The 13259-nt window shown below is 43.3% G+C and overlaps 1 protein-coding gene across 1 annotated transcript; it reads left to right on the top strand.

Moving 5' to 3' along the window:
- Nucleotides 1–1948: 1948 nt before the first annotated feature.
- PSMB2 (proteasome 20S subunit beta 2) lies at nucleotides 1949–12799 on the top strand. Its single transcript, XM_054802597.1, has 6 exons — nucleotides 1949–2147; nucleotides 4371–4493; nucleotides 5064–5134; nucleotides 9952–10114; nucleotides 11620–11669; nucleotides 12571–12799. Exons 1-6 carry the CDS (start codon nucleotides 2057–2059, stop codon nucleotides 12676–12678), a joined length of 606 nt encoding a protein of 201 aa, XP_054658572.1. The 5' UTR covers nucleotides 1949–2056; the 3' UTR covers nucleotides 12679–12799.
- The last annotated feature ends 460 nt before the right edge of the window (nucleotides 12800–13259 follow it).

Genomic DNA, 13259 nt, shown 5'->3' with positions numbered 1-13259 from the left:
ACGTAACTGGCTGGCTGTATGTACGTGTGCAATACGTACGGAGATCTATAGGGAAAAATGGGTTTAAAACTTCAGGTTGGATCCACGCAGAAAATGCTTAGGCGCTGGCACAGAGCTTGGCCATTGTCAGGTAAAAGAAAACATCCTGTTTTGATTTATGCACGCAGCACTCAATTTAACAAGTGTAGCTACAGGCAATTGGAAAACAGTCAAAATGGTGAATTTGCTGCTTACACTCATTTATACTGTTTCCTGAAGACAGTTTGCTGTTGCTTTTTGGCATGTTCAGTATTTTTTAAAGCACACAAAGGTTATGCCCAGTTCTCATAATTACGGAGTCACTTTCTTGGTGTGGGTGCAGTTGGGCGTTTGCCACGTGTTGTAGCACCCAGAGTTTTATTTCCTGGGGCTGCCTCCTTTTCGGCAGCCGCCGGGGTGGGGGTTAACGCTTCGGTGGCCCCTTTCATTAGCGCGGGCTGGGTCTTTGTAGAGCTGCACTTAGAGAACGTATTAGAAGGGGCTCAGGCAGGGGCAGCGTCTGATCAATAAACCGAGTGCCAGTTGGAGTTACTGCGCTCGTCAGGATGGCGCCTGCAGTTAGACAACGTCCAGGCAATTAGAGTATCTGTTTTGCTTCTCTCGTTATTAATTACCTACATTACAGCCACACCTGGAAGCTTCCGGGTGCTGCACAGCCACCGAAGCCAGGACATTTCTTTTGCCCCGAGGAATTTAAGTAGATTGAGAGTGGGGGGGAAAGAAGGGGATAGCAGAGCACAGCATTTGCCGATCGGCAGCTGCCAGAACCTGGAAGTAGCCAGGTGATGAAACAGAAACCATCCAAGCGCTCTACCCGAGCTCACGGAGGAGCTCTGAAGCCAACAACTGATAGAAAAATCCACAGGCGCACCTGCGGCTCCGGAGTTTTCCCTCGGTGGCTGGCGGGGACAAAAAAAAAATCCTTGATTGGCTCGGTAGGTGAGCCAGGGTAGGGCTCACCCCTTCGGCCGCGATTCTGCTCGGGGCAGTGGTCGGGGCGGCAGGAGGGACCCCGCACCCGACGGGCTGGGCATGCCCTCGTAGCTGGCGGCTGTCACCGCACAGCGACTCGGGACTCGGCTCCGCGCACAGCTGGCACCGCCAGCCATTTCCGACACAGAGGGCCGGGCAGCAAATAAACCACTCCATCGCTCCTGGAAGGATTTCGCTGTCTCTTCACAGCTCGGTTCCCTTTGACTACACAGATCAGAGGCTGCAGAAGCGCCAGCCATGTATTTCCGAAAGAATCTGTGCCCAAGGAACGGCTGCCGTACGAGCAGGGTTCGCAGCGGTTGTCCTTCCTCTCGGACTGCCGACGCGGGCGGCTCCCCCGCTCTCCACCTCGGTTTTATTCCACGGAGCGTGGGGCGAGAGGGGGACACGCGACCACCACCGCTCCACTTTCCCAGACTCTCCCTGGGACGGTGCGAACACCAAACCGCGTGTCCGGGCTGGGAATGGCGCCGAGGCCCCGGACTCCCGGGGTTTTGTCCCAAATCGAAGCCGCAGGACACGTGCCCGACAGCAAACCCGGGTCTGCCTGAACCCCCCCCCGAGCGTGGGCGCACCCCGGCCCCACGGAGCGTACCGGCCCCGGACAGAGCCCCGTGGGAGCACAGCGGCCGCTCAGCCTCCCCCCCGCCCCCCGAGCTCTGTTCCCCACGGAGCCTTGTGCCGCGGGGATCGGTCCGTGGGGAGCAGCCATCCCCGTGCCCCTTCCGGGTGCCGCCCCCGGGCCGTTGGGGCCAGCCCCGGACTGCAGGAGCGCGGTTATAAAACGGGGCCGCAGCCCCCACCCGGCCCCACCGCCTCAGGCCGCCCCGGGCAGCGCGCGCTGCCGCTGCTCCGCGCCACGTGATCGCCACCCCGGGCGGGTGGGAGGGCGGCTCTCGCGAGCGCCGGTGGTGGCGTCATCGCTCCGCGCCGGCGCTTGCGCGCGAGCGTGAGGGGAGGCGGCGGCGGCGGCGCTTCGCTGTGTCACGACGCGGCCTGAGGGGACGGCGGAGCGCGGCCGGCCATGGAGTACCTCATCGGCATCCAGGGCCCCGACTACGTCCTGGTGGCCGCCGACACGGTGGCGGCCTCCAGCATCGTCCAGATGAAGCACGGTGAGAGGCGCGGCCCGCGTAGCTCGGGGTGGGGTTGGGGGCCCTTGGCCCGTGCCGGCCGTGCGCTCTGCCCTCCCCGGGGCAGGCCCGGCGGGGAGCCCTTGGGCTCCAGGCGTGAGCCAGCGAGCAGCGCTGAGCTGTCTGTGTGCGGTTAGGCAGCTCCGAGCCTCTGGCTCTGACTGCGGCTGAGGAGCGGCTGTTAGAACAGGCAGGTGGGGGTGAAGGTAAAGGCTGCGGAACGGTTCAGTTTAGGGGTTGTTCCTTGTAGGGGCTGCTGGCCGGTCTCTGTCACACACGGTGAGCCTAGGTCTCAAAGGGCCGGTTGCTCAGAGTAAAGTTTCTAATCCTGAGCCACCGTGTTGGGTTGTCATGTTAACTTACCCATTACAGGTAAGCGTTAACTTGTTAACTCAAACCTTGCTCTGTACCGCAATATGGATGTGTTAAATAACTGTGTGGGGATAACGGTGGGTGAGATTAAACACTTGGCTGTGTCTAATTTACTGGTAAAATGTAATTCACGGAAAAAAGGAAATAGTGGAACTAAAAGCGTCAGTGAAATTTGTAGCACAAGGCATATGTGCAAACAGTAATATTGTTTTGGTTTCTTTATGTGGTAAAACATCTGGGAGATTATCAAGCCCTTGAAATTCTCTAAAATGTATTTTTCTGCCTACTGTTGCAATAACCTAGACTGAAGCTTGTTTACAAGGTGTAGACTAGAAGCTTGTTTACTTGGTGTAGTGATCTTTTTAATCAAAACACCATGATTTATAAGCTCTTTTTTTAAAAAAAAAAAAAGCTGTACATTGCAGTATTGATAAACATTCCATAAAATCATTAATGTGACAGCTAGAAGTGTTTTTACCTGGAATATTTCACTTCAGGTCTGTAAAAGTCAATTGGAGTAGTGTTAGAAAGATGGCTGCGAAAGGTGGTGGCACATACAAAAGATTGTTCAAAGTGATTATATTTGTATTTTGTAAGTTAATGTTTATGCCAAGAAAGTTTATCAATAAACTTTAAGGAAAATAGAACATAGGAATTATTTGTCTTGGAAGGGGTGGGGTAAACAAATTTCAGGCATTCCTTTAGAGTATTGACATTTACTAATACTTGCTTTAATTTGTAACTCGATTGCAAGGGCGGATCAGTTTCAGCCTTTCCTGAGCTCTTAAGACCTGCGGTGTCTGTGCAGCTGTGAGGTACTTCAGTAACTCCTGGAATCGTATTAGAGGATTGTGACACTTCATACCTGTTTTGCAGCAGAGATTTTGTAAACTGAAAGTGAGGTGCAGAGGTGGAGATTTAATGTTGTTCCGTAGACCTACCTTCAGTATAGAGAAGAAGTCTTCCTTTCACACCAACAGCTACTTGTGTATTTCTGTCTTGGATATGAGTGCTGGTCTGCTAATTAGATGAGACTGCAGTGTTAGAATGAGCAGAGGATTGTCTTCAGTGCTGTCATCCTGACAACTTGGATTCCCTGAAATACACAGACAAGTTTTTAAAACTGCAATTACGAGTAAAAGTATAGCTTACTGTTCCTTAATTTCCCTGTATATCAGTGGGCTGGTTTATAATTTATAATCAATACCTAAATGTTCTTTTTTTTTTTTTCCCCCCACAAAAATAATGACAAGCCAAAACCTGTTTTTGAAAGTCTCACTTGCCTAAATTGCTAATTTTTGAGACAGTCCTGGATATCAGGAAGAGAGGATCATTTGACCTGGAATTTGGTTCTGGATTTCCTAAGATTGCTGTTGCTCGAGGTGTTGATATTTCAGCTTTATACTAAAGGACTTGCTTCTGCTGCAGTATATTTAGATAAAGTGGAATGGTCATTGAGCAAAATTCTTATTCCTGAACCCAGGAAGCACCATGTATAAAGTTAAACTTTGTCTGCAGACAATATTCTGTGTGAAGTTTTAGTCTTCATTTCCATGTAAGAAAGATCATGTATTTCTGAAATGCCTTCCTTCCTGAAGGAAGCACTTTGTGCGCTTCAGCTTTGTTTCTGTTGATGTGTTTAACAAGTCTTGTGTACTGTGAGAAGCTGAATGTTAGGGTTTGCTCAGGAAGGCTTTTTTGGTATTGCCCCAGGGCATAATATGGTTCTGAGTACTTTCCTTTCTTCTGAAAGAAATCATGTGTTATGATACTGGCAAAATAATTTATTCTGTCTCATGACCATGGCTCTTAATGTTATTTTTCTTTGCCTAGACCATGACAAAATGTTCAAGATGAGTGAAAAGATCTTACTCCTGTGCGTTGGGGAGGCTGGAGACACTGTACAGTTTGCAGAATACATCCAGAAAAATGTTCAGCTCTACAAAATGAGAAATGGTGAGTGAAAGAGAACAGTTACTCACTGCGGGCTGGGAAACAAGAGTTAATGATAGGTGGAGCTTCCAGGTGAACGTTGGTGGGAAGTGCTGTTCTCAAAGCTTCTCCAGCTTCAAGGATTTCTGCGTTTTTAGAGTCAAGCAAAGGTGGTAGTGAGGGCAGGACTAAGAAATGGAGATTGGATTATACAGTATAAACCAAGAGGTTTATCCAAAGCCCAGCTAACCCATTTGTAATATCAATGACACAACAATAGGTTTTTCTCTTAATATGTCCATTGCATGACAACTGTTACCAGTTTTCCTGATGTACCTGACTGAAAAATTCAGGCCCATAGTATTTTAATTTTTTGAAGCTACATATTTTAATGGTCTGTACAGATGCGAGCTACCTGGATTTTGAGGGCCCTTTTTAGGCTTGTAGCTTTCAGAATAAATTGGAATTAGACAAATGGCGTAACAGTGTGTCATTAGAGAATATCTTGTTATTTCGAAATAGGAATGGAAAGTCAGGAAGTGAAACATGAATATGGATTTTTACTGTTATCAAATACACACATTTCTTCTCCAGGTTATGAATTGTCTCCTACTGCAGCTGCAAACTTTACACGACGAAACCTAGCTGACTATCTTCGGAGTCGAGTGAGTAACAGCTGAAATATTTTGGCAAAGGCTTACAGGGGAAAATTTCCATTTTTAAGTAATGGAGTCTGATGAAAAAGGTGGCAGCTTCTGTCTTTAGTAATGAATTCACTTTGAAAGGATGTTTTATTAAAATATAACTTGATTTGCTTATTTAAAAAACTTATCACATCACTTATTGATAACTGATACAACTATAGTCTTAAAATTCCAGCCTTGGGCCCAATAAACATTTTGTCACAAACACTGCAGACAGCTAAGTGAATTAAGCCTCTTTAACATCGAGATAAGGTTGTGAGTTTTCATGCAAATGTACTGAATCCGTTTAATCTTCTTGGAAAATGATTTAATAGAGCAAAGCTGTTTGATGTACTTAGCAAAACAAGTCCCTTTTGTAAACAGCAACATGAGGCTTTCAGTAAACATCAAGTTGGAGCTGTATTTTCAAGTTACTAAACTGCAATTACTGATATTTCTCATGGTGATTTTTTTGAAGTATGAAAAGATGTCGTGAAAGGGCAAACGGGTTAGGAAGCATTTCATTGGCATTCTTCTCAACGTGCTGTATGAAAGAAAACAAGAAGAAATAGGATGTTGAGAACTAAGCTGAACAGCTCTGTCAGGGCTTGGGATAAATTATGTTGCTCTTCTAAGGGTATACTGCACAGGCCTGCAGTGATGTGTTACAGTAGCAAATAGACCAGTATTAACATCTGAGCTGTATTGCTGAGAATTCCACGTGTGTGGAGTGAGGCCCAGACCCTTCTTAAAGAACTCATCCGCAGGAACAACCCGAGATCATTGTTCTCACTTCTGACATGGATCACAGCTGCAGGCAGCAAGTTTTCAAGTTACTGAAGTTAGAGTGAGTCAGTGGAAGAACTCAATGCAGTCTCATGTGTGAAACACTACTCTTCTGGTTTAAACAACTTCAACTACATGGATTAAGCATGGTTGGTACATGATGGTTGGCAGTGATGCTGCTTGCTTTAGCTTTTGCTCCAATGTGATTTGGAAGGTCTGTGTGTGTTTCGTGAAACTCTGTGCAGTTTTTGAGGTTGATGTGAAGGAGCGATGCTGCTTGGTGCCTGGCCCACATGGCTGGCTGGGGCTGGTGGCTTGTCTCAAGGTTGTCTGTCCTGCACAGATGGCGTAGGTGAGGCTGACACCAAATGAATATCCTGCCCACTTCAGCAGAAGCAGCCATTTCTTACGTAGGATTTAAAGTACCGCTACCAGGAGTAATTTAACAGGCTTTTTGGTAAACTTGGCCAGCAGGATGTGACATTGATGTAGGACTGTTGTCTTCCTCTGTGCCATGTCCCTTGAGGCCTGGTCCTCCCTGTGTCTCCCCGCATTCCTGTGCCCACGCCTGTCTTCCAGCTCACCTGCTCCAGATGGGCAGCACAGTGGGGAGGGCACTGGCAAAGGCAGATGTGTTTGTTTACCGGAGACAAAATGTTGTGCTGTTGCAGATGGCAATACCCTGGAGCAAGCGGTGCACTCTGACACTACTGTCACACTACAGTGATCTCTATACTGTAGGGAGAACTCTCTTTTTTTTTTTTTCCTTTAAAAATAGCACTTAATGATTTGTTTGGGGGATTTAGAACTCAATGATACAAACCTTGCCATGCGAATTTTTTTCCTGTGAATTTTGTTACATTTTCATGATAACTTGTGGGATACCAGAAGGATTAACACTAGCTCTCTGTATCTATTTAAATTGCATGTAGGATTCCTGGAGGCTACTAATTTAAGTATGTGGATGATAAAAAAAAATGAAGAAGGTAAAACATGCCACCACTTCCTGTTAGGAACAGGAAAATAGTTTTGAAGTAAGAAGTTTGGTGGGGGACAAGGTAGTTTGTTGCTGTATTGCCATTCACTGTGTGAAGCTGTTTCTGTTACAGAGGGCTAGAAGGTGTGTGAAGGGGAGCGGGTAACACTGAAACAATAGTTTTTCAGGCATTATACTGCTGTCATGGCCTAGCCCTAAATAGAGCTTGTTCTGCATTGTTAATCACCATCTGTGTTCCTCCCTCTGTGGTCTCATTTGATGTCATTTGTGAACCTTGTGGCTCATGTAGTCAAAGTTCCTGATATCTTGGGTATGGCTGTCTTGTTAAGGCAGTGCCTTCAAGTTGTTCTTGCGGTGGAAAGTATCAAGTGTAATGACACTTTTCAAAAGTTGGGGTTTATACTCTGTAGTAGGGTCTGAAAAGAACCTTTGTTGGCTTCCATTCATCTGTTACAGCTGAGGCAAACCTAGAAACTGCTTTGGAGCCAACTGGCTTTTGCATAGGTGAGTGGTGCTGTAGTTCTCTTTACTGTTACCTGCTCCAGCATCTCAGTAGATTCACTTGCTGAATCAAGTGTCAGGGTTAGTACACTTAACATCCTGCTGGGGTTGCATGATGGTGGGGAATAGGAAAAACACCCCTCTGCTCCTCCAAACCCGATGAAGTTCAATTTCTTCTTGTGAGGCTATGCTTAATTACGGGTGACAGGCTCTGGCCTGAGTCCAAAGGAAGACTGTCAATTCCTTTCTCCTTGTCCACGCTTGGCAGGATGCTTCCTCGCGCCCACCTTTCCCCCCTTGCTGTGACTTTGGCTTCCGCCAGATGTCACACCGCTGCTTGTCACCGCCCTGCCTCCCGCTGCTGATCTTGTTGGTTTAGTGTATTTATCACAACTGTTCTCTTCAGCTGTAAATTCTGAAGAATTTCACACATCTCTTACTTGCAGTAGTTATTTTAAATCAAACAGCATAAAGTGCAAAGCTACTTGGGATGAGAAGTATTGCCTCTAATAGGAAGGTAAGTTTGGGGGGGGGAATTAATCAATCCTGGAGTGTCAGTCATCCACTCATTTGGTAGCCATTTGGTAGTTTGTAGGTCACACCAATCTACTAAAGAGTTTAGAACTGTTGGCATAGATTTAGTTACAAAAGCGAAGGCTGCCTTTGGAATGGACAAAAGGATTGAAATGTCCAAGGAAAACCAGTCCCAGCATAGAGGTGTTAGTCCCATTAAGACAGCACTGAGAGGTGCTTAAATTCTGCCTTTCTTGAATAATAGGAAGGCATGAGGGACACTTTATTTACATTTGAGTTTGAAGAATTCGTCTCATAGACTGTTAGCGGGTGAACTTACAACTGAAAAACAGCTTAGATATGTTTAAGTCTGTATAACGCTATTTATTTATGGTTGAGTATCTCACATATGCCAATGTTGGTAATTCAAAGTCACACAATAATTTGAGTGATCTTGTGTCATGGCTCTTAAATATCAACTTGTGTGATGTTTCAGAATAAATACATGATGAAATACAGACTAATTAAATGAATACAGCTGCATGGTAACTTGTTTCCAAATATTCTTGAATGCTTTGAAGATTAAATCACACAATTTACAGTTATATGTTTGATATATAACTGTAGCCTGCTTTATTCTTTCTTACTATATGGTGAAAGTAAAAAATAGAGTATCCTGTGGATTTTTTTTTTTGAGTGCAAATTCACTGTGCTTAGTATCAAAATGAACTTTTTCCTGTGATAAAGTTAATGCTTTGGCTTTAGGGTGAAATTGTGTTTGCTTGTTCTAATCTATTGTTAGTTGCTTCATCATTTTTTTTTTGTTGCTTTGTTGATCTAGGCTTTCCAGCATTTTAAGAGATATCCTGTTAGTATGACTGCTTTAATAAGAAACAGTATGTAAATGTGAAAATACTGGAAGTATATAAAAGCTGTTTTTAAAAATATACAAAATTCCAAAATTTTCTTCTGACCCTACATTAAAAATAGAGTGCATGCATGTTTCATGATCTTATAAAGTACACATCTTGGAAGATGATGTATAGGGACATCCGCTTTATTCATCATGGTGGGTGGAACACACTAAACTTAAAGCACGAAGAAAATGGCGAAGGAATTGCTAAACTTGCAAGTACAGCACAATAAAAAGGCACGGTTACATTAATGCAGTTATATGGTCTTTTTGGATAAGATGTAGATATTTCTCAATCTTATCTGATAGGCTCTTGCTGAAGTCATAAACAGGAATCAGAGAAGACAGCAGCTAAAGCAGCCTAAATTTCTAGTGTAAGAAAACTGTTTCCAACCAAACGAAAAGGCTACTGCCGACATGATGGTGCTGTATCTTAGTGGTCAGTTTTGAATAGAAATGAACCAATTCCTTAGATCTTCTTCACTCACTTGATCAAGTTAGCCTAATATTAAAGATTAAACTTGGTACATGCAATAAAAATCTAACTGCCAATTAACAAGTCAACGTAACACTGTATATAACTGTTCGCACTGTATGTAAGCTTTCATGTGTGCTAAAATGGTCTATGGTTAGCAGTAGTGTGACTGAGAAAAGAGCGTGTTAAATTAACAAAGAAGTTCTTATGAAGTGCAAAATGTTCACATTGTGCTCGCATGTTGACAGTAAAAATCCACAAGTTTTTTATGTTGAGATTAATCTGGTATGAAAACATAATTAAAGTTTTCTTAAGTTTAAATGTGCCATGAAAGCTTTAAAAAAAAAAAAAATAAAAACAAACCCACCAGTTTTCAGGAGAAGCAGAGTTTTATGTTTATATTTGCTTCTACATTCCGTATTACCAAATGACCTTATCGCTTTTAGGTGGAGATCCATGATCTCCTTCAGACGGTATTGATGTAGTTGCTAGTAGCATTTTATGGCAAAGAATTGTGAAACCAACTATGTTGCTATTCTGTAGGTGGCATGGGGAATTAAGATTCAAAGATTTGGGTGTGGCTGCTTTAATGAAAGCATCGTTTCTGTTTGTAGACCCCTTACCATGTCAACCTTCTCCTGGCTGGCTACGACGACCACGAAGGTCCTGCCCTTTACTACATGGATTACCTTGCAGCTCTGGCTAAAGCTCCTTTTGCAGCACACGGATATGGTGCATTCCTTACCCTCAGCATCCTTGACCGCTATTACAAGCCAAGTAAGTGGAGTCTATAGAGAAGAAAATTCTCCTGTTAGCAATTAATAAATTAAAGGTTTGAACTGAGAGATTGACGTTTGCTGAGTCAGATGGTCCAGCACAATTGCCACGGTGCTACAGATTTGAACTCAACTTTTTGTTAGAATAAATGTAGCTTTAAAGATTGCCTTCTGGTTTTGCTGAAATAGTAATGTGAAACTAGTCAACTCCTTAAAGTGTTTTCCTGTTTGAAGCATAACAGACTGTAAGTGAAGGAAGTCTCAATTTATTCTCAAACATGAGTGAACTTTCCTGGACCATTAGCTGCTAGTAGTCTGTTTTTAATAAATAACATTTTGATAACTTTATCTTCTACTTGCTTGTCTGTTGGCCACGACCTGTACATTTTCCCAGAGCATCAGTCTTCAGAGGGCAGTCCCAGATCCTATTGCTCCGTATCTTGGATTGGCTTTGTGTGTGAAAACATACAAGTGAAAAGATATTCCTAGCAAGATTATCTTCAGTGCTCTGAAGTGGTGGTGCTGAAGATTGGTTGGTTTGGTTTAGTTTTATGCACGTGGTAGCTGTTGATCATAATTCTTGTACATGTCTATACCTGTCTGAAATTTTAATTTTAGAATCACAATCCAGTTCTTATGCTGCCAAGGAATAAACATGGCCCAATCCCCACTTTACAGATGAGGGAACGTACAAAGCTTGGAATATTGTTAATCTGACATCTTTGGCTTTAGCTACAAAACTATGTTACTCCTATGTGCAAAGCTGAGTTTTAATATCATAGCAGAGATGTTCGCTTAGTAATCCTTTCATCTGTCTCCTGCAAGAAACTTAGCTATGAGCTGACGATGTTATTCTAGTGGGACTTCTGCCCGAGCAGTGGATGCAGGTCTGAAACAAACTCTAGAAACGAGTTTTGTGAGATCCACAGAGCTTAGTTTTTTTTCAGTCATGTCCCTTGAAAATTACGCTGCTCCATTTTCACCATTCCTTGTGAAAAGAGAAAAATAGTGAGCTACAACATGTTGTCATGGCTTGCCATCCCTATAGAGCACTGGATTTTATCCTAACGTGTGAGAATAGCAGGGGCATCACACACGTGCCTTTCCCATTATTAAAACTAATACCCAGCAGGGAACGTAACACTAAAACCAATCTCCGCCTACTGTCACTGACTTGCAGCCGGCTGTGGACAGATGGAGCTGATTTAAAACCGTAATAAACTCAAGGAGAGAGAGACGGCTGGACTTCTCCAAAGCCCAGTCCCTGGCCATGGGAGGCAAAATTCCGTCATGCTTCCCATTCAGTGTAACAAATCGATTCTCAATGGCTTGTTGCAGTGAGAGCGCTTTGGTGCAGGGCATCCTCAGTACATCTGGAAAGTGTTTTCTGTGAGCTGGGAAGGAGAGGTTTTGGTGCTCAGCTGAAAAGTTGTTTAAATTTAATAAAGTTTCTCTTGAGAGAGATGGCCTCTAATTCAATCAATCTGTGGATGTTTTCTCTTTCAGGTATCACACGTGAGGAAGCTGTGGAGCTCCTAAAAAAATGTCTAGAGGAGGTGAGTTGCCAAACTTAGCCAGTTAGGATCTTGAGAAAGGAATGTTTGTTTGCATTCATTTGCTGATATTTTCCTGTTCCCCTTGTCGCATTTTTTTTGCTGCCTTTGCCAGAAGGGGTAATAAATGCACATTGACCAGATGTGGGATAGCTACTGAGGAAAAGGATTTGTGGGCACTTGCATTGTCTTAGCGTGGTTCACGTCCTCCAGAACATAAACTTAAAGCTTAATTGCTTTTCTTTACTTCTGCTTCCTCCATGCTTAGCATAATATTGATACAGACAGTCTTTGACTTGTTCTTTGTACATTTCTTCTGAACATAATGCGAGCATCCTTCTGTTACTTGTATTACACTTCACCAGTATATACTTCTCTTCCAGCTTGTGAAGTGATATCTGAGGTAAAGATTTGACCTTAAAGTTCATGATCAATTTTAGTGTAAACATAACCTTTTAGACTCAAAGGCTCTTATTGTAGGAAAATACTCTTTATCCTTGTCTTTAGGAGATTGAATCAAATGTAATTGGGAAGAAACATCTGGGGAAACCTCAGGAAGAAGTACTTTAAAGAGGTTCTCTTTGAAGTGTCTTTTTGATACATATACTTTGTGCCCTAAGTTGTAGCCCACTTGTCTTCCTGCTTAAATGTCTTCCTTGTTAACCAGCTTGTGTATTTTTGCATCTCTAGCCTAGGCTTGTCTAGCATGGATAGTCTTATAACAAACTCATACTAATTGATTCCTGAGCAGTGAAAAAAAACACTATAGTTCCTCATATTTCAGGTCACTAGCACCAGGATGGAAATTTTGATGTGCAACAGCATATCCCTTAAATAAAAAGGAGAGCATAATTTAAGCTTTGAATGAATCTCATCTCTTTTGTCTTTGTCTTTTGTTGAACAGCTTCAGAAACGCTTCATCCTAAATCTGACTTCTTTCAATGCCCGGTTCATTGACAAAGATGGCATCCATGAAGTGGACAATATACCCCTTCCAAAAGCAATGTCCTAACCCCTGAGATCTTTCTTCAGCAGTTGTCTTTTTGTTCTTTTGTTTTTTTTCTATCCATTTGAAGTACACAAGTCATGTACTGCACTGGGAGATCAAATAAAGATTGACATTTATATAGCCAGTTTTATCTTTTTATTCCACTGATCCTTCCTGAGTATTTACGTAAGTTCTTCCACAGTGAAGATGAAACTTGATTTACCATTAATGCGTGTGCATTCAGGTTACTTACCTTTCTTCTTCTGAGATTTTTACTTCCCCCCCCTCCAAGTTTTCTTATGTGTGGGAATACTGGTACTATATTTTCTAGATGACAATGTGCTATCATCTGCTCTCATAATTAAAGCTCAACAAACACTGGGCAAGTGTTTCATGCTAAACATACAGCATCTACTTTATTTTTCCACAGATGTTACTACAGTTTGCTTTATTGAAAAAAAAAAATCAAGTTTTCAAAGACTTAATTTGCTTTTGTTATACTTAATTTCAATCTTGCACCCTCAGCAAGTTTGTCAACGACACCAGGCTGTGTGGTGCAGTTGACAGGCCTGAGGGAAGGGATGCCATCCAGAGGGACCTGGACA

Source organism: Grus americana, chromosome 23 (assembly GCF_028858705.1).
Source record: "Grus americana isolate bGruAme1 chromosome 23, bGruAme1.mat, whole genome shotgun sequence".
NCBI lineage: Eukaryota > Metazoa > Chordata > Aves > Gruiformes > Gruidae > Grus > Grus americana.
Note: the sequence above shows the minus strand (reverse complement) of the source record. Positions and strands in the feature narration are given on the sequence as shown.

Bases quoted from the DNA above. Each gene is read 5' to 3' on its own strand.
- PSMB2 (XM_054802597.1), top strand. From the start codon at position 2,057: ATGGAGTACCTCATCGGCATCCAGGGCCCCGACTACGTCCTGGTGGCC. The intron at 4,494-5,063 runs GTGAGTGAAAGA...TTTCTTCTCCAG, and splicing joins GCTCTACAAAATGAGAAATG to GTTATGAATTGTCTCCTACT. The intron at 11,670-12,570 runs GTGAGTTGCCAA...TTTGTTGAACAG, and splicing joins TAAAAAAATGTCTAGAGGAG to CTTCAGAAACGCTTCATCCT.